This window comes from Xiphophorus maculatus, chromosome 4, assembly GCF_002775205.1.
Source record: "Xiphophorus maculatus strain JP 163 A chromosome 4, X_maculatus-5.0-male, whole genome shotgun sequence".
Lineage (NCBI taxonomy): Eukaryota > Metazoa > Chordata > Actinopteri > Cyprinodontiformes > Poeciliidae > Xiphophorus > Xiphophorus maculatus.
In genome coordinates, this window is record NC_036446.1 from 15,550,538 (window position 1) to 15,571,613 (window position 21,076).

The 21,076-nt window shown below is 38.6% G+C and overlaps 1 protein-coding gene across 1 annotated transcript; it reads left to right on the forward strand.

Moving 5' to 3' along the window:
• The first annotated feature begins 11 nt into the window (after positions 1-11).
• On the forward strand, positions 12-12,333 carry kif7 (kinesin family member 7). The gene is made up of 20 exons (XM_023333034.1): positions 12-100; positions 1,480-1,853; positions 2,019-2,216; positions 2,305-2,704; positions 2,788-3,135; positions 3,966-4,158; positions 4,242-4,397; positions 4,530-4,688; positions 5,214-5,353; positions 5,970-6,076; positions 6,444-6,584; positions 6,656-6,861; positions 6,969-7,166; positions 7,868-7,993; positions 8,090-8,266; positions 8,347-8,562; positions 8,705-8,911; positions 9,881-10,079; positions 11,137-11,298; positions 11,746-12,333. The coding sequence occupies exons 2-20, from the start codon at positions 1,523-1,525 to the stop codon at positions 12,123-12,125; spliced, it is 4,044 nt and encodes a 1,347-aa protein (XP_023188802.1). The 5' UTR covers positions 12-100; positions 1,480-1,522; the 3' UTR covers positions 12,126-12,333.
• The last annotated feature ends 8,743 nt before the right edge of the window (positions 12,334-21,076 follow it).

Consider the following 21,076-nt stretch of genomic DNA (forward strand, 5'->3'; position numbering starts at 1 on the left):
TTGACTGGCCCCCAGCTTCCATTCTCCTAAAAAAAAAAAAAAGGAGAGAAGAAACTCCAGTGTTATCCTGAATCCATGTAGCAACTTTTCATACCCCGAAGTAAGTTGTGTTAAATGTTATTTCCAACACTAACTTATCCAATCAGAGCATGCGGCGTAAACTTACCCATATGAACTTAAACAGAGTTAACGCAACTTTATCCAGCTTCTTCTTCTGCAGGGAAGGATTGTTTTCAAACGGCTAACTTTAGCTTAGCTCTCCAGATGTTGAACACAAGCACTCGTGTACATTTTTTCTGTGTACTTTTGTATTTAACTAAAATATAAAAAGCTAGCGACCTTTAAGTTTGTTTTTGTCACTTTTATATTTACTTACGGAGTTTACTCTGTCACAAACAATGGCGAGCTAACTGTTTCCCTGCTAACAGAGCAGCGCTGTTACTCCGCTGGGTTGAAAATAACGGGTTTAATGCGGATTATTGCTTTATATTTAACGTACTTGAAGGAATATATTACAGCGCATACACTTAACATCTTATTTTCATCAAAAAAATATATAATGGCAGTTTCTTGAGTAACTTCAGACGGGAAATAAATACGAAGATGTCCCATTTTAGAGACTTAAAAATGACTTTTCTTGTCACTTTATCGAAGTGTTGCTGGAAAACGATTTATTTCAGTAATTAAATAACTTTTACGATTTATTAATAATTATGTGCTTAAAATACACAACTAAATTTGATGTTCCCATCCAAACCAAAAATATTTTTGAAAAATGATACAATTTCCAATATAAATACATTTCGACACCATAAAACCAAGTCGGTAAGTCTATAGCAATGGTATACTTGGTGTGCAGTGGCATATACTGTAATACTATAATATTTTTTGCTCAGGTCCCTCTTGAAAATGAGATCTAGATCTCAACGGGGTTTACCTGATTAAATAAAGGAATATGTGAAATGTTTTATTACTCTGATTTTTATGCAGGACCATTTGCATCAGATTTTAATTAATTTCTGCCACCCCCCAAAAAACTGATGTTTCTAGATTTGTAGCTGTTTCAAATATTTTAAATGCAATTATTGTGAGCTTTTTACTGACATTTCTAGAAATCTATAATGGGGTGAAAAAACTCTTGATTGTATCCGTTGATACATTTATAGCCATTATGATGAATTAATTTAGTTTAAAAAAAACTTATTGTCACTCTTATGGGTTTTACTGTAATTATTGTGATAAACAGCTCTATTTTCGTTTTTAAAAAGTAATCTATTTCTAAAAGTAACTAGCAAAAGTCATCAATTCTTCTGTTAAGCTATAAATGAATTTTTAACATGTGGAAGCTTGAATTACAGGTGACTGTTTTCAAGCTGGTTAACAAAAAGAAGAAATATTAGTGTCTAGCATTCAACAATCGTATTAAATTAAATAAGTTGAAAACTATTCCCAGTTGATTTTTTTCTGCTTTTTCCACAGATGACAAGTACATAACTTTGCTGCACAGAGGAGGAGAGACAAAATGTCTCCCAAAGTCCCTGCCGGCCAAGGCAGAGAGGACTATTCTGCCGTCCAAGTTGCAGTTCGAGTTCGTCCGCTGCTGCCCAAGGAGCTCCTGCACTGCCATGAGAGCTGCATCACCGTGGACCCTGAGCTGAACCGCGTCACCCTGGGTCATGATCGCCACTTTGTTTGTGACTTCCTGTTTGAAGAGACTTGCTGTCAGGAGGAGGTTTATTCTGCCTCCGTCCAGCCGCTCATAGATGCATTCTTTCAAGGTTTCAATGCCACAGTGTTTGCCTATGGCCAGACAGGCTCAGGCAAGACTTACACCATCGGAGAAGCTAATATTAGTAAGTTTTTCTTTTTTCTCTCTTTATAGTATGTTTCTTTAAAGTATCATAGTACTATTGCTGTAACTTTTTTTCTCATTGCAGTGCTTGAGAAAATGCTTCCTTTCTGCATTCGGCTTACAAATTTGATACCATGCAGTTCTGAAAACTTACCTTCATGTTTAGGTTCCTTCAGAGATGAGGAGCAGGGCATCATTCCCAGGGCTGTTGCTGATGTTTTCAAGCTGCTCGATGAAAACGACCTCACAGACTTCTCTGTACGAGTTTCCTATTTGGAGGTCTACAAAGAAGAGTTCAAGGACTTACTGGAGGTCAAGACGGCCAGCAAGGACATCCATATCCGAGAGGACAAAGGGAACATTGGTATGGTTTTCCTTACTGATTTTTATGGTGCAAAATAAATACAATGTAATATTTGCTACTGTAAACTTTATGTCGTGTTACTTTCCAGTATTGTGTGGCGTAAAAGAGAGTGAAGTAGAGGGTCTTGATGAGGTGTTGAGCTTGCTAGAGTCAGGAAACACAGCCAGACACACCGGATCAACCCAGATGAATCCAAACTCCAGCAGGTCTCACACCATTTTCACCTTGCATATGGATCAGCGTCGTGGAAGCACTCGACTTTATGCGACCGCTGGAAGCACTGGACCGCAAGTGTTATCTTCCAAGTTCCACTTTGTAGACTTGGCTGGGTCAGAGCGGATCTTAAGGACTGGTAACACTGGAGAGAGACTGAAAGAAAGCATCCAAATCAACAGCGGTCTTCTGGCTCTGGGTAACGTCATTGGGGCCCTCGGTGACCCAAAGAGGAAAGGCTCTCATATACCATATAGAGACTCTAAAATCACAAGGTATGTCTGTTTAGGTGATATTTTCCTCAAGAAAAATATCCTTACATGACAGGTCTTATAAACTTAGTTTTTGTTTCAACTAGGATACTAAAAGACTCTCTTGGAGGAAATTCGAAAACACTGATGATTGCCTGCATCAGTCCGTCATCCTCAGACTTCGACGAGAGTCTGAACACACTGAACTATGCAACGAGGGCCAGAAACATTCAAAACCGAGCTACGGTCAACTGCAAGCGCGAACCGGATCGTGTGGAAGGACTGGAGCAGCAGATCAAAGCCCTTCGAAGGGCTCTGGAAAACCGTCAGCGCTCCGAGACACGAATCATTGCTCACGCCGATCCAAACAGGAGACCTAGAGTCGGAGAAGCAGAGATCAGCAGGCTGCAAGCACAAAGCGCTCACTACAGGACTTGTACAGACACCGCTTACAGGTTCGAGTACATCTACTAAAGGAGTTAAACTCAAATTTTGATTATTAAAGATTTGGTTGTTGGCTCACACTGCAAAAACACAAAATCTTACCAAGTATTTTGGTCTTGGTTCTTGTGCAAATATCTTAGTACACTTGAAGTAAGATAAAGCCACTTTAAAAGTAACTCCTCAGAAATATATAGGAGCTTGTATTATGTAAATAATTCCTTAATATTGATTTTAAAAAAACGTAATAGTTCCACTTTGAGATTTTTACACTTAAAACAATATATTTTCCCATGTTATAAGTGTCAAAAATCTGACAGCAGAATTAGTACTTTTTCGCAATGTTAAGCAGTGCTGTTACTTAAAACAAACTCCTACACCTTGCCAAAAATTTACTTGATATTTGCATTATAAACTTGGATCAAAAATACCTGGTAAGATTTTTTGTTTTTGCAGTGTAAGAATTTGCAAAAATTGAGATCAGAAATAAATTCCTTTGTAGTTTTTCCTACATTGATATGACAGTCATGGTTTATAAAACGGAACCCTTGACGGTATTGTTTAATTAAAACTATATACACATGAAAATAAAATTATAGCTTCTGCCGTTACAGTTTATGCCAAGCAATTTTTAAATCCCTATTGAAGCCAGATCAACAGAAATGTGAAAGAAAGTTAGTTAATTGGTGTCGATGTGTAGATTTTCTTCTAGTCCACTGATCGATTTCTATTTGAATCAATTTGTTGTTTTGTCAGGTGTGAAATGTGTCTGTAATTGTATTGATTTCAGCCCATTTAGCCATTTGGACGACTTGTATTGATCTGTTCTGTTGGTGTGCAACAGGTTGCTGGGGGAGCTTCAGAGCGAGGGGACTTTAACCGCAGAGCAGAGTCTGAGGGTGAAGGAGTGGCTTTGCTCGGTGGAGGAGGAGCGGAGCGGACTCACAACCGCCTCCGGACCAGACAGCGGCATCGAGAACAGCTCCACTGAGGACAGCGTCGCGTTGAGAAGAGCCAGGCCTTCTATCAGGAATCAGGTCCGTTTCTTTCAGATGGATTTTAGTCACAGATCGCTGACTTATGGGTAATTCACCGATTTGGCTAACAACTCCTCTCACAGGACACAGAAGCTGTGGAGGAGAGCTGGGACGATGATCAGGACAATGAGAAAGAAGAGAGTGTTGTTCATCTTCAGTCGGAAATCCAACGGCTGGAGAAGGAAAACACTGATTTCTTAGCAGCACTGGAGGACGCTATGGAGCAATACAAGCAGCAGGTTAGAAAATGTGATACTCCTTTTTTTCTATTAGAGCAGCATTCACAGAAATAACTAAATTATCCTCTAACTTGTTCCCACAAGATGGCGCATAACATTATATTTACAGGATTTTCTTTTCTTGTTTATCAGAGTGACAAGCTGCAGGAGCAGCAGGACCTGATAACAGAGCTGCAGTACCAGCTGTCCACTCTGGGGCTGATGGGTATGGGGCTCAACTTGCGATTTAGACCACACACCGCCCCCATGGGCTCCATGCAGCATGGGCAGAATGGAAACACGTATAGACAGGTAACAAACTTTTCCCACTTAGAGAAAATATTTTATTGTTTTTAATTTGGATGCAAACTTGAACAAAATCATCATTTTTGCAGATATACACCAAATCAGATCTCCCACAAGACTTAGAAAATTTACTTATGGATCACTCTGACTATTTTAATGTGCAAAACTTAAGTGAAGTTGCATTTCCACACTGCATAGTGGTGATGAAGGAATTTTCAGTGAGATAGTTTTCATTAAACAACATGAAAGGGCATTTAAGCTCCTTTAAGTTTTATTTATCTTGTTGCCAACCCAAATATTACAAACCAATCCCCCATAATCACCAGATTTATGGCTTTGGAGATAATGCTGATAACCCCCAAAAATTAAGGAGTCAACTTTTTTAGTAGGAATGTTGATCCCGGCGTTCACAAAATGAAATCAAGGCACAAGTTATGGTTTTTTTTAAAGTTACAGTCCTCAAACTTATGTAGTGCTTCAAATTAGTTCATGTTTGGTCTTTTAACAGTTTTCTGTGTGTATTATTAACAGGTGAGCTTGATGGGTCATATTGGACAGGTTCCTGATCAGGATGGAAAACTTTATGAGGACCAAGAGATCCCAGGAGGAACAGAGGCCTGCAACAGGGAAAAAGAGGCCAATCATCCAAATGTCAGCCAGGAGAAATGCAGGTCAGTCTGCTCCAGTGCAGCGTCATCATGCAAACGTATAAGCAAAAATATTTTATTTTTAATATTTTATTTTTTCTTCACTGTCTTACAGGATAAACTATCATTTGATTTATGTTAAATTGACATGCTTTTGTCTTTGATCTGCCACCTCACACTTTGATATTTATATTTTTGTTTTTGACATTTGTCTGAGTGAATGCTTAAATATCAATCAAAAGAGGGAGATTTTACAAGCTGCTTGATCTCTGTGCAACCTTAAATTAAACAAGGAATGAATCCTTTGGTTCTTAAATCTGGTTCAAAATGGTAAACTGAATTTTGGGGGATTTTTGCATTGATAATAAAGGTACCAAATTACACAACCTGTTCTTTAAAAGATGCTCCATTCCTTGTTTGGCTAGATTTTGAACTAGAGCTGGTCTAATTTAGTTGCTAAAAACAACTAAGAAGCCCTGTATTCTAACAATCATAAGTCATTTTCTGCATTGTATGATTTCATGATTTTTGAGGCATACAATGATTCGAATCAATTACTTCTCAAGTTCAAAGTTAGAAATTTGAATATGGAAAAAAATTGTACTGAAAAATGTGCACTTCAAACTGTTTGTTGCATCAGGCCAGTGAACCTGACCTGGACCAAGCGGGACTTGCTTTCAGGTGGACTGAAGGCTCCCTCTTCTCAGGCTGAACCCGATCAGCACCCATGTTTAGCCAGAAAAGCATGTAAGTCTAAACCCTGAAAATTAAAGTGATGACATTTCAAAGAGTTTGAATTCTTAGACTTTCTATTTAATTAATTTTCACCTGTAGGGCAGGAGTTTTCAGGGAGTGCTGATACCAGTACAGATTTAGTTTTACTCTTGATTATTTCTGAAAGATATTATCTTTAAATTAATCTGTATTTTGGTTTTAATTATACACCTTCATCAGTGTAGAATAGCATTAGTTTCTGACAGATTACCCACAGATACAGATTACTATATCATTTCATTGTTTTAACATTTTTCTTCAAGGTTTGCAGGTCTGAATATGAGCTATCTCAAAGTTTTGACCCATTTCACTTCACATATATGCTTTTAAATCTGTGAAGCTAATTCCAGCAGCGGGGAAAGTCTCAGAAGCTTTGAGGGAATATCAGAGTGCGGACTTCTTCAGGCACAGCAGAAGATCAGGGAGCTGTCTGTCACCATCCGCATGAAGGAAGAACTCATCAAGGAACTGGTCAAAACAGGTAGCCGTCCTGCACCTCCTCTGGAGGCCATTCCTTTTATTGTTTATATCAGCTGACTGTCTTTCCTTTAGGGAAGGATGCTCAGGCCCTGAATAAGCAGTACAGCCATAAGATCTCGGCTCTGGAAAGTGAAGCTGTGCAGGCGCGTCAGGAGCTGCAGGAGGCTCAACGTCAGCTGCAGGATCTGGAGAAACAAGAGAGAGAAATAAGCACAACAGACAAGAGCAGAGCGCAGGAATGTCGCAGGAAGATAGCTGCTGCTCAGAGCAGAGTTCAGGTTGGACGGATAATCTTCTCGATTCAATGGACATGGATTAATGTAGCGCCTAAAGTGAAACCTTAAGCTAGGTTTTAAACATTGTAATATTTCTGTTTGAATGCTAGGTGCTCAGTCAGCGGCAGAGGGATACGGCTCGCCTGGCCAACCTTCCTGTCCAGAGTGAGCGCCGCGTGTCGGAGCTGGAGAGAAGCGTCCAGTCCATGAAGCAGCAGCAGGAGCAGCTGCAGAGGCGCCTGCGTGAGGAGAGCCAGCAGAAACGCCGCCTGGAGACTGAAATGCAGCGAAGGACTCACAGAGTCAAGGTAGAGCTAAGCAACATGAGTTGAGCATGATCAAAAGTTCTTGTTTTAATAAACAAACTAAGGGTGTATCAGTTTGACTGGGTGGAAAGTGTCAAAAAATGCCAAAACTTCACTTCTCAATTGTGAGGAACAAGCGAGGCAGCAGGTTGTCCGGTACAAAAACTTTCTATGTTTGGTTTTCTGGATTTCGTTCAGCATTTCCTACGTCACACAAACTGCACCAGGCTTAACTTGCAAGTGAAGCAGGACTAAAGTTTTCAGGTGGACCAGAGTTTGCCTGTTTAGTCTGCATCAGAGTTCAGATTTCACACCTTTTTGAATAAATTGGACTGTCTGAGAAAACAAATTGTGGTCCATTTAAAGTACACCAAACACCTATCAGGTGAAATTTTCTAAAAACAAAAAAATGTATGTCACCGTTAAAGAGCTGATTCACAGATTATGGTTTCAGTTAAGACATGATTCTTAACAAGATATAAAACAGAAAGCTATAAATACAAAGATTTCAGGCAGCTGGAACAATTACTCTTCCTTCAAGAGCTTTTCCAATCAAAATCAACTCTATAACACCTTAAAACAATGAAAAGAATCTAAAAGGAGGCTATGACAATGAAATAAGGCAAGAAACATTTATTTTCTGTGGAATGTCACAGTTTTCCCCTATTTTTGCCCAATAATCTATGATATTTTTGTTGTTACAGGAACTTGAGATAAAGAATGAGCAGCAGCAGAAGATCCTGAGAATAAAGACGGAGGAGATTGCAGCCTTCCAGAGACAGAGACGCAGTGGAAGTAATGGATCTGTGATTTCATTAGAAGAGCAACAGGTGAGACAAAAACTGGCCTAAAGCAGTGATTATAGCTTTAAGTAGTTATGAAGAGTGGTGGTTGTCTAATTTTGTGTCTTGACCCTGCGAGGGCAGAAGATTGAGGAACAAAAGCGCTGGCTGGATGAGGAAATGGAGCGAGTTCTAGATCAGAGGAGAGCGCTGGAGGATCTGGAAGGAGAACTGACGAAACGAGAGGAAATCCTGGCCAAGAAAGAAGCTTTGCTGCAGGAACGCAGCGGCCTGGAGACCAAGAGGCTCCGCTCCAGTCAGGTATCCACAAACACAAACAACTCCAGTTTACCCACGCTGCAGGTTTATAATCAAGATTACTGAGTCAATCTTTTGCCCAGGCCTTGAGTAAGGATTTGGTGACACTTACTGGGCGCATCGAGACACTGGAGCAAGAGCTAAGTGAGAGGAACGGCCTCCTTCGCAGCAGCAGCGCTCAGGACTCCCAACATATACGACAAGAGATCTCGAACCTGCGGCACGAGAAAGACTCGCTGCTCAAGCAGCGTGTTGAGCTGGATGATAAACTGCGGAAGGGAAACCTGCTCTCACCCGAGGTCAGTTCATTCCTTAAACCCAACCTTTGCTGTGAATGAGGCGCATTAAGCAATCACACAACCACATTAACGGCATCATTAACCGTCGCTGGAAGTTATTTCACGTCATCGTGCTCAGCTGTTTACTGGGTTTGTTTTTCAGGAGGAGCGGATTCTTTTCCAGCTGGACGAGGCGATTGAAGCTTTGGACGCTGCTATTGAATACAAGAATGAGGCCATCACTCAGAGGCAGAGGCAGCTCAGGGCTTCTGCCAGCATGCTCTCCCAGTGGGAAATGAACCTCATGGCCAAGCTCAGCTATCTGTCCGCCTCTGAGACCAGAGCTCTGCTGTGCAAATACTTTGACAAGGTTTGTTAAAACCTCACCATGTTCTTTACACGATATACTGTATATGTAAGCTGTTAAGCTTAATTAATTAATTGATTGTACAAACACGCTCTAATTGAGCAGCTGAATGGTGAACCTACATCTGAAATCTACCACATAAGTACTCTGAACTATGGCTGCAACTAATGATTATTTTGTTAATCAATTTTTCTGTAGATCTTTCTGGGAGTTAATGAGATAAAAATTGACACATTCTTTTTTTGTTTAACCACTTAAACCTTTGTTATACAATATTTTAAATACACTAAAAGATGTATTTGAAATACATCTTTTAATATGTATTTTACACACTAAAATACATACCGAAACGCTTCTCCGAATCAGTGTCTCGGAGAAGCCGAAATGCTGATTTAAACAATTCGATTTATTTTTTAAAATTAAGAAATTAGCGTTTTATTGCCTAAAATTCAACACAACACTTTACCGAACGCTTGATCATTTGTATGAAAGGATGCATCTGCAGCTAAAAATACTTCTAACATCAACATGTGAAAAGCTCAACCCTTTATGTTTAACCTAACATCAATACAGTGCATGGCTGATTTGTTGATTATTATTTCATATTATTATTGACTTGCAAAAGGTTCTTAATAGGAGATTTATTTATTTTTGCATAATTTGAACCAGGTGAAGTTAAAACTTTGCCACTTGAGAATTCTGAGTAGAACATATTTACAGACAAAAAAGGATTTTATGTCTTAATTGCAAAATGTATACATTTTAGTAGTTTTTTGCAGTTTTGGCTTAATTGCAGCTCTGACTGTTGTTTTTTCTGCAAATTGCCTTTTTTTATTGTCTTTATATTCCATTTAATGATTAATCGGTTGCTAAATTACTTGATGACTGTTTTAATAATCAGTTTATCATGATTAATCCGATTAATTGCTTCAGCCCAACTCTGAACAGTATTGGTGTGGCTGCGTTGTGTAGGTGGTGTCTCTGCGTGAGGAGGAGCGAAAGCTGCAACTGGCGCTGGCCGAGCTGGAGATGCAGCTGGACGAGCAGCAGCGGCTGGTGCAGTGGCTGGAAAACGCCCTCGACCGCGCACAGCTCGACACAGACCGGCGGCTCACGCAGCAGCAGAAGGAACACGAGAGGAGCATGCAGCTGCTGCTGCAGCAGTGTCGAGGTGAGAGCCTCGACACATAGGACTACAAAAATATCATCCGCTAACATCACAAATCCTCCCAAACCAGGCTCACTAAGAGCGAAATTATAATCACTCCTCTTGCTAAAAAATATCTTTTTGAAAAACATTTTTAATTTCAAAAACCACTATTGAGGTGCAAAGCCTGTCAAATAAAGAAATAACTCAAATAGAACCTGTCTGACAGCATGAAGTAGACAAGAAGGTTGCAAAAACGTACACATCACTCCCCAATCTAAAGACAATTCAAGAACAGATTAGGAATAGTCACTGACATCTGTCACTCGGGGAAAAAGTGTGTTTCTGCAAAAAAAAACCTTGGATGGTCACTTTTCGAACTGATAAAATAGTTCTTCAGAACCTCATGCTGACAGTCAAACATGTTGGTGGCAGTGTGACGGTCTGGGACTTTGTTGCTGCTACCAAACCTAGATGACTGTAAAGAGTTTAACCATGAATTCTCTTCTCTACTTGAACCAAAATGTCCTGCCATCAGATCCTGACTTTGGCGTTTGAGCACATTTGAGTTATTCAACAGCACAATAATTTAAAGCACACCAACAAGTTCACCTCTGAAGCACTAAACAAAGGGAGATTTTAGATTGGCCTTGCTAAATGGAATTGAGGTGCTGCAGCATAATTTTAAACAAGCAATTTATCCTCCAAAGTTTGACTGAATTAAAGCGTTTCTACAAAGCAGAGTGGACCAAAGTGTCTCCTCGATGATGTAAAAGATTCCTTATCAGTGATCACAAATGCCTGATAGCCGTTTTGCCACCAAGCATAGCATAGCCATGTATTATATTTTGGAAAATTGCTTGTTCATACTGGGTGAGGTTGGTTTTAATAGCTTTCACTTAATAAATAAAATCATCATTTGAAAACTTATAAAAATATAAGAAAGCAAATCCAGTTTTGCCATTTTGGAAGTACATTTGAAATTTAAAGGTGAAACTAGAAATGTATTTACTGAAGTCTGTATGCTATGCTGTTGTAGATAATGTCTGTAAACCTTTATGTTTGTCCTCTGGTCGTAAAGAACAAATGGACGAAGGCCTAGCAGGACGGCGGCGGCAGTACGAAGGACAGATCCATAATCTTACCAAGGAACTCAACCACTACAGGACAGCAAATCTGGAGCTTAGCAACAAACTGCGAGATGTCTTTGGTTCAGTCAGTCAGCCTAAAGAGCTTCCCAAAGGTAAAGTCTAAATATCAGGAATACAGTATGACGCTAGTCTAAATGAAGGATTGTTACTTTGGCTAGAAACACTTAACATGTTTCTCAGTACATTTCACAAAGGCAGATTACTGATGAAGCACCATTTCCAATATAAACAATCATCAGCTTCTCAGTAAATTATGCAAACATTGAAGACAGTTTAGAGGTCCATAAAATACTGGAAATGAAAGTATTTTTAGGACAAATCACTTTGGTTGTGATCTTAGATTAACTGTTTCTTTTGGCCTCTGCAAATAACCAATCTGGATTTACAGGTGGTCACTGCTAATCTTTGAACTATCTTTGAACTCTCTGTAGCCAGATGAAGATAACAGCTCCAAATAAGCAGACTTTTAGCCCACAGTCCTTATTACATGTGATGATTTTCTGCTCCTCCTAACACTTTACCTTTGTGCTGTCTTTCAGTCTTAGCCTCTGATGCCAAACCTACAAACCTGGGCAGTCGAAGCCCTGAGGACAGTGCTGGAGGCAGAGGGACAGGACATCCTGACAAACCCAGCAGGTCCAGGGAGGAAATGAGAGAACTGGTGAACACCCCTCTTCCGTCCACGTGGAGGCGCTCTTCTCTCCCATCAGAGGAGCCTGCTGTCATGGAGGAACTGTGGGTTCAAGCAGCCGGAGACTCTCCTGTTAACCGTGTAGTTCAGACGGGTATGGGGTCCTGGGGGCCGCAGACCTCCCTGCCTGCTGTTAAATCCCGCAGAGAGTCTCGTCGCTCCAGCCTCAACTACACACAACAGCCATCAAACAACGTTTTGATTGACGTACGGAAGAATCCTGTATGAGTGGAACTGAATCCACAGTGAAACTTTGCCTTTTGGTGGCTGAATTATGTTAAATTTGCTATTTTGTGTTTTTTTTTTTTTTTTTTTTTATCCAGTTTCATATTATGTTTTCAAAGGAAATTCCACAGATTTTTCTGCAAAGCACTTTTTCTTAAAATAAAATTGTTCTCATGCTGATATTAAGTCTATGTATTTACCATGTTTATAGTTTTCTGACTTTCTTTTTAACATTGTAGTATTTTTTATAAAAAAAAAAAAGATTGACTGAACACATCTTGGGCTCGCCTTATATTTCTTACAGATTTTTATAAAAGTAACATAGACATGACTTTTCATAGTCATTTGGAGACTATGAAAAGTCTCCAAATTTCTGTTAAGATGCCAGGTTATTATAACAGAAAAAAAATGTAGACAATGAATCATTTTACAACTTTTTGTGACATTTATCCTGCACCAAAACAATTTTATTAAGATAATTTTAATTGTCTGGTATTTAGAGATTTCAGCCAGACCTGCATGCCTTTTTTAAACAATTATTGATTACTTTCTTTAATGTTTTACATTTTTCTAAAAGATTTTCCAGTCAGATTGTTCTCATTTGTACATTTGTAACATCTTCAAACTATGACTTTAGCTAAAAGGATGCAAATTTCAGGAAAATCTTTCTAATACAGCTGAATTTTATTCGCTGAAAATTAAATAATTTTTAATTAGGTAGATGTGAAATTAAGAAGATCGAACAACGAAAGTGAATCAAAAGGTGATTCAGTTGTTTCAGTGTCTTCTGTTTGTTGACATTTTGTTAATGTGAAATAAGACGTATAATAATTGGACGTAACAGAATGGCGTACGGTGAGAATACCATTTTGTGCTAGACTAGTCTCCAGACTAAACACTAGAGGGCAGCATAACAGTTCTGAACATTTAGCTCAGTTATACGTCTTTGTTTTACTATTCTTCACAGACAGAATTCCTAGTTTTCTCCTTTAAACCAACAGAAATTAAATTCGTAGTCCTTAACAAAATAACATATATATATTTATATATATGTATATATATATATATATATATATATATATATATATATATATATATATATATATATATATATATATATATATATATATACTGTATATATACAGTACAGACCAAAAGTTTGGACACACCTTTCTAATTCAATGGGTTTTCTTTATTTTCATGACTATTTATAAGGCAATAAATCCCACTTATTAACCTGACAGGGCACCTATGAAGTGAAAACCATTTCAGGTGACTACCTCTGGAAGCTCATCAAGAAAATGCAGAGTGTGTGCAAAGCAGTAATCACAGCAAAAGGTTCCTACATTGAAGAAACTAGAATATAAGGGGTATTTTCAGTTTTACACTTTTTTGTTTAGTGCATATTTCCACATGTGTTATTCATAGTTTTGATGCCTTCAGTGTGAATCTACAATGTCAATAGTCATGAAAATAAAGGAAACTCATTGAATTAAAAGGTGTGTCCAAACTTTTGGTCTGTACTGTATACATATATATATATATACACTGCTCAAAAAATAAAGGGAACACTTAAACAGGTGTTTAACACTTAAAGTGTTCCCTTTATTTATATATATATATATATATATATATATATATATATATATATATATATATATATATATATATATATATATATATATATATATATATATATATACGTGCAACCATATTTACTTCAATCACTGTTGACAGAAAGTATGCTGGGAAAAAACAGATAGTATTTTAAAGCTGTAACATCTGCAGCTTAAAATGAAGATTGAAGACAGAGATATTATTTTAACCAATCTATTTCCTCTATGTAACTTTTTCCACATTTTGTGATGCCTTATTCAAAATAAAATTAATATCTTATCCCAAAATCAGACATCGCTCTATGACGATGTGGAAAACAATTTAGACATTTTTTGGGGCTAATTTAAGGAATACATTTAGGAATAATTATTGTTGAAATAATCTTCCCTGAAAGCAGTTTGTATAGATAAATGGAAGGCAGACAGACAGACTGGTTCAATATAATTGACTGTAATGTACACACAAATGCATAAAACATGAAAACACGCTTCTCTGTAGTACCGCTAGGTGGCGACATATTCTGGGTATACTGTACTGTGGTCTAGTTTGGCGAACATCATCTTCTTGTTGCATTAAGATCAACGTGTTCATGGAGACGCCGTTTATTATCTGCAGAAGCATTGACACACGAATAGTAAAATTAATGGATGATGGCTATTTAATTTCAACCAAATATTCATTTATTTATGTCTGAAAAAAGAGGATCTGACTCTTTTGCATGAATCTGTTTTTCGCTCATTGTTTAATTGGTTCACTTGTGACCATACACGTTAAAATTATATCCCATATTCCCCGCCAACGCAGCTCCAAAACACGCACCGACGCACCGAAGAGCTCCATTCCCATTGGTTACCTTCAACCTACCGACCGCGTGGCGTCAGCAAAGGGAGGAGGAAGTGTTAGGAGGAGAAAAGGCAGCAGGGAGGTGAGAGGGGACCACTGTGAGACTGTCAGGGGGGCACATCTCAGCCTCAGGACCGGAGACCGAAGCGCGCGTTTGGACACGGGGCGGATGAAAAGGTTCGCCATCCGCACGGAGCATCCCGCGTCTCTGACGGAAACCAGATCCTCCTGATGTGGTTACAGGAGCGGGAAGATGTCTCATTCACAGCCCCATCATGCAGCCGTTCCGCAGATGATGAGGGTGGGATGGGGGGGGAGGGATTATCGATCTGATCCACGCCGGGACTCACCTGGCTGTCAAAGCAGGTGTGGACAGAGAAACTGGAGGCTCAAGAAGCGCTGTGGATGTTTTTATCTCCTGGATGCAAAGGACGCTTCGGTAAACCCTGAAAAGTGAGCTATTTGGAGTATGTGGTGTCTATTATTATTCCCATACGCTTAAATTCACGTAGACATGTCTTTTACTCCCAGATCTATCAATTTGAATTATGTTTTGAAGATGTTTCGCCTACTGGGTGATGTGTACATTTTCCATTTTTATTTTGGATCTGATATTTGAGTTATGGTTTGTCCAGTTAAACAAAGACAACGTTGGACAATTCAAAGAAACCCGGCAGGCCTTTTGTGTTTTATTACTCTCTTTCAATAACGCTAACTTTGCACCAAGAGTCTGGCAATTATGAACGCCACTTAATTTAAGCAAAGACAGCACTTATAATGTGGCCTGTTGCGGAAATTTATGTTACAGAAAGACTGGCAGAAATGTCTTTATTTGCTGATATTTGTCAGTGTTTTTACTCAGCTATGCAAAGAAAGTGACGCAGCCGTTGTTAGTGCATCTATTCTCCAATTAAAACATCTGACGTCAGACGCTCTGACCTAAAGAAGCGTCAGATCATCATGAGGTTAATTTGAGTTTACGTTTGTAATCTAAAGCCGTGCAGGGGAATGACTGTGCATTGAAGCTGGTGAATATTTTTAAGGGTGAGAAGTTCATGATTCTACAAACCAGTACGGCCGAAATGTCATTATTGGTTAAATTAATGGCAGCAATAATTAGAAATGCTTTTTTTTAAAATCATTGTGAAGAGGTATTGAAACAGGATTAATTGATGGAATTCAACTTTAATGTGGATGATTTGAGATTTTATTTCAACAGTTTAGCAGCACAAAAAAATAAATTCAGCCACTACAAGTTTTGATCTGTTCCTGAAACTGAGATTTTCACCAATAATTTTAGTGCTTCTGTATTTTAATTTCTATGACTAAATTAACTAATAGGCTCAAACCTGCAGTAACGTCATTCATTCTGTGGTTTTCCCAGGAAGCCTCAGCTTTTCCAGTTTACTGCTCTGACGAATGAAGGAGCCTGTTCCTGTCTTTGGTTATCTAGCTGTATGAGTGTAAACTCTCCATCATAAAGCTAGATAACCGAAAGCAGGAATGACCTCCAAGGCTTCGACCCCTCAGCTCTTCTGAGAGGAACCCTGGAAAAAGGAAGAAGCATCACATGATGTGTTCAGGTAGGTCTTAATTTGTAGTATCCATAAATAAATGAGTGATTATTTGTCTACGTGTGTGTAGAAAAGAATAGCAGATTTGTATGTATAATTTTCTCTTTTTGTCAAAATAAAAAGTTGTAATTGAAATCAATTGGAAATGAAAACCCTTTTCTCTTTCTTGATTATTGAAGGATTACACAACAAACTAGCTGGAAAACTGCAACAGTTGAAATTCCTTCATTTTTCAACCTGAATGTTTAAAGCAACCTATTCCTGTCAAAACAAAACAAAGAAAATGAATTATTAAACCCCTAAAAGATACATCTGAAAATCTTGCTAAATTGCTGAATTTCAACTGTTGCAGTCAGGGGCGCAACTACATACTTTCTGATTTGTATGCAAACATGTCATCAGCAGACATGTACAACTCATCTTTAATTAAAGTATCAATAACAATAAATGTAATAAATGTACATATATGTGAACAAATTGCTGCCTACAGGGCAATTAAAAAGAATGAAACAAAAAACAGGGCAATTTAATTAATTTAATATATTTGAGCCAAAGAGCCACTTCTGTTAGCCTGTGTCTAGAACCGCCTGTGGGCTGCAGGTCTGAGGCATTTTGTTAGCATGTTTTCTATCATTCTTATAGCTTGAGGAAGCCTTATTCAAACTGACAACCCACATTAATAAAATGGTAAAATAATATTGACCACAAAACACTGTATTTATAAAAGATATTAATATTTTTCCTACACAATCCTAACAAACGTTTTTAATGTTCTCTTCACAATATTTATTTACCATTAATCTATTTGCATGATTTGTTCTTTAAATTGCCATTTATATTATTTTTCGGTCTCAGGAAATGATTGAGGGATGAAGAGGCTGATGTCTGGTTCTTTAGGTTCTTTAGGTTCTGGCGGGACGGTGGTTCCACTGTGCGCCGCTGAATGTCGTCTACACATTTATTTTAATGCCCCTTTTAAACTTCACTGTGATTGTTTAGCCTGTGTCTTCCCACTACCGTCTGTATTCTTGCCAGAGGTTTTGCTTCCAAGGACGGTCTAATATCGGGTGGACATTTTAAAAAGACGCGGGTTGATAGCAGCTAAACCGCGGCTGCGTAGCAACCGTCTCTAAGCAACCGTGACAACAGCGGCAGTTCGTGGGGTTGGTGGGAGTCCTATTTAGGTCCCGCAACGACAATTTAGCTGACCTTTAATATTTCCCGTGTTTTGTTATTGTTAATATGTGTGTTGTAGGTGTGTCTATCAGACATTTATAGCAATACGGAATAAATCGCGTCCCGTATTGGTTCAATACGGGGCGGAGACAACAACAACCGCCTGTCATTTTAGCCTAGCTTAAGCTAACCTGAATATGTACAACTCTCTTGTTGATACACTGACATTACTTACCTGCTGTCTTTCAACCACTTTGAAAAGCTTTTCTTCGTCTCTCCAACATCTTTATCCCTCCCCCTCTTCCGTTTTCTGTTTTGTGCCCCGGAGGTTCTTTTTTCTGCCGCTCCATCTTTAGCTCCCTGTTGTCGAGGCATTACTACAATTCAAATTTAACTTCCTACAATTCAAACTTCTAGAAGGCGCCGAGGCGCTACCTGTATGGGAGGGGAGGGCCGCCTAATCAGTGCTGTTCCTCTGTTATTGACCATTTTATACACAAACAGCTGTTAAGTACTTAAAATACTGACTAGAAAAACAATTCCCCGCATCCTTTTTTCGCCCCATCGAGTGCAGTGCATACCTACTTTTTGCGCCACTGGTTGCAGTTTTCCAGCTGTATATATATATATATATATATATATATATATATATATATATATATATATGTATAGTGAATATATATATTCACTATATATATACAGTGAATATATATTCACTGTATATATATATATATATATATATATATATATATATTCTGTGAGAGGTCAGCCTCCATCGCTGTGAGGAATGCTCCAGGTTGCATGTTTCTGACTCATTCTGACCTCACTGCTATCTTTAAAATCATTGTGCTGCATTAGACCAAAGATGAATGTTTTTGGTTCATGATGGTTATTTTAATATAAAAGCCCGATGAGCAAATTCAAAGGCTTCCTGCCTTGGGCTTCTCCCACTGTGAGATCTTCCTCACTAGGGACTTGAGCTTTCCACTAATTATTCGAGTCACATTTCTGGGGCCTCTCAAAGGCCACTCTGTGAGTCACTGCAGAGCTGCCACTGAAAGCTGAACAAAAACTGACAAAGCTGGTATTTTGATGTGACATTTTGATCATGTGATTCATCCCTGTGGTTTTCCCTCTCAAAAGGTTCACAGGGATTTTACACTGCTAATGGCTGATAAATTAGATGATTCTATTAAAATCTGCATGTCATCAGTTCAAATTAATGTTGTTCTAAATGGTTATAAAGAAAATATGGATAAATGACTGCAGTGTATGGCTGCAATGTGACATAATGTGAAAGAGCTCAAAGATAAAATACATGCAAGGCATTGATGTCCGCAACTTCCATACAAAAAAGAAAGAAATTATTATATTATTGTCTATATCTTTGTTGTGTTTTTAAAATCCGGACTATTGGCCTCTTAACAAAACTCATGTAAATTGGTTTTAAAAAATAGATTAAAATGCAGATAATTGTTAAGTGTATAAAAATAAATCACAAATGTTCCTTTCCTGAATATTTTTCAGACGATTAAGTCTTTTCAAATCTAGTTTAAATTGCACTGCTTACTTTTTGCATCTCATTAACAACGACTGTAAATGTATTTTTGAAACACAAAACAAGAATAACTGAAATAAAGGGAGGACAAAACGCAATATTATTATTTATACACTACTTCTTCTGGTAAATTAACTGTCTGTGTTATTTTCAGGTTCTTTGGTTTTATTTGTTTTGCTTGTTTTTTAGAGTTATTTATTTGAAATGTTATTGAAAGAAGACTGGAGGTGAAAAGAATTTTATTTTTATTTTACACAATCTTTTTGAAAGCTGCAAAGAAATGAAACGAGTCTACTGCATAAACTGCTTTTGTTAAAAGTACATAACAATTTAACACTAAAAAAATTTGATTTCTTTAATTGTCCCGTATTTAAATTTCCACTGATCAGATCTTAAAAACTTCTTACACTATTTTTCCTTAATTATAAACGTTTAGTTTTGACAGATTTTTTCATATTCATATTTATTTATATTTGGGGAGGGGGGGGGGGGGGTCCCCTTGTAAATAAATGTGAGGATTAAAAAAAAAAAAAAAACATGCAGCGCGGGAAAGCGTTTTCTAACCCAGGGCCTAAAAGCCTGAGATCCGGTCAATAAAGTACGGCACGCTCCTGCAAAGTGAGTGCTGTAAACAAAGAAGTGTTATTCATCATTCTGCTTTGGAAACTGTAAACTGGAGATACTGGAGCAGCCTGGAGGCGGAGATCCTGGCCGCGGCGCGCAGGACAGTTTCAGCCCGTTTATCTGATGGGTTTCTCCTGCAAATCCCACGATGAGGGAGAAAACGCTGCCAAAAAAAACCCCGGGAGTGAAAGACAACGGTGTAAAATAAAGGAAACAAACTCCAGCCGATAATGAAAAGGAGGCAGACAAGCTGGGCTCATTAACATAATTGCATAGAAACTGGGAGCAGGCCTGTTTAAAGGCGCAGCGGCGGCGGCGGCGGCTCGCTGCATCACCAGTCACACAGCTTCATGCTTTAAAGCTTTACACTCAAATTCACTGCGATGCCCTTTTTTTTTGTCTTCCTAGCAATGATTTTATTTTACTTTTCTATCATGATGTAAATATAGCTCGTTTTAGCTGCTTGGAAACATAATGGGGGGACTGTTCCTTTATTAGGAAGCAGGCTCTAATTAGCCATGCAGCCTGGGGGAGGGCTTAGAGCGAAGCTGCTAATGAGCGATGCACAGATACCTGCTTCTTAATGTAGTATTTAATTTCTTAAAGTGTAGATTTTTGTCATCAAGATTTATTCTAACGACATGTTTATAATTGTTCGTAGATTTATCAAATCCTAATCCACGGGGTTTTAATGAGAAGTAAACGCCCTAAACACCTTACATGCCCTGCAGCTTTGACTGAGTCTGTGCTCTGGGTCGGTGTTTGGTGCTGCAGCTGCAGGAGACCTGTTGGCCTGTTGGTAAACACACTGTCCAGGGCCCACATTATAATTCTGATCCTGGCTTCTCGCCACAATGGCTGCTTTTGTGAAAGGAGCACTTGACAAAGGTCTGCCACTTCTCCTTGCGTGCGTGTGTGTATGTGTGTGTGTGTGTGTGTGTGTGTGTGTGTGTGTGTGTGCGTGTGTGCGTGTGTGTGTGTGTGTGAGAGAGAGAGAGAGGCTGGTGCAGTAAACACAAGGCACAGGTGGGAACCTCAGTCCAGACCAGACAGCAGATGCTTGCAGTAGAACAGCAGCAATCACAGCAGCTCCTGGAAAGTTTTTCCTTTGTGTTCCTGCAACTGCATCTGTGTGTGTGTGTGTGTGTGTGTGTGATGGGGGTGTGTGTGTGAATGTGAAGAAATGTGGTGTTTTACAGCAGAGCTACCGAAGCAGAATGTGTTCAGTTTATATGTGAAAAAAAGCACCTTCCTTAAAATCTTAGTTTAATTCTTACATAAAGATTTCTCAGTACTGATAAAGAAAACTTGTGCAGTATTATGTTGGTATATTAGATTTTACTAATTATTTTTTGCAGAAAGCTTTAATTCCAGAGTTTAGTAACCTTTTAAACAAGACATTTTTTTTCTCAAATGCAAAGCAAAGATAATGTGATGGTTCCACTGCAGGATGATTGTGGTCCAAATATCAGTACAGGAACCTGATGGAGTAAGGAGTCTTCTCTCAGGCAGGACTCTTCAGCTTCATTCCCCATTTTTTCCAAAAAACACAGCAGCTGTGA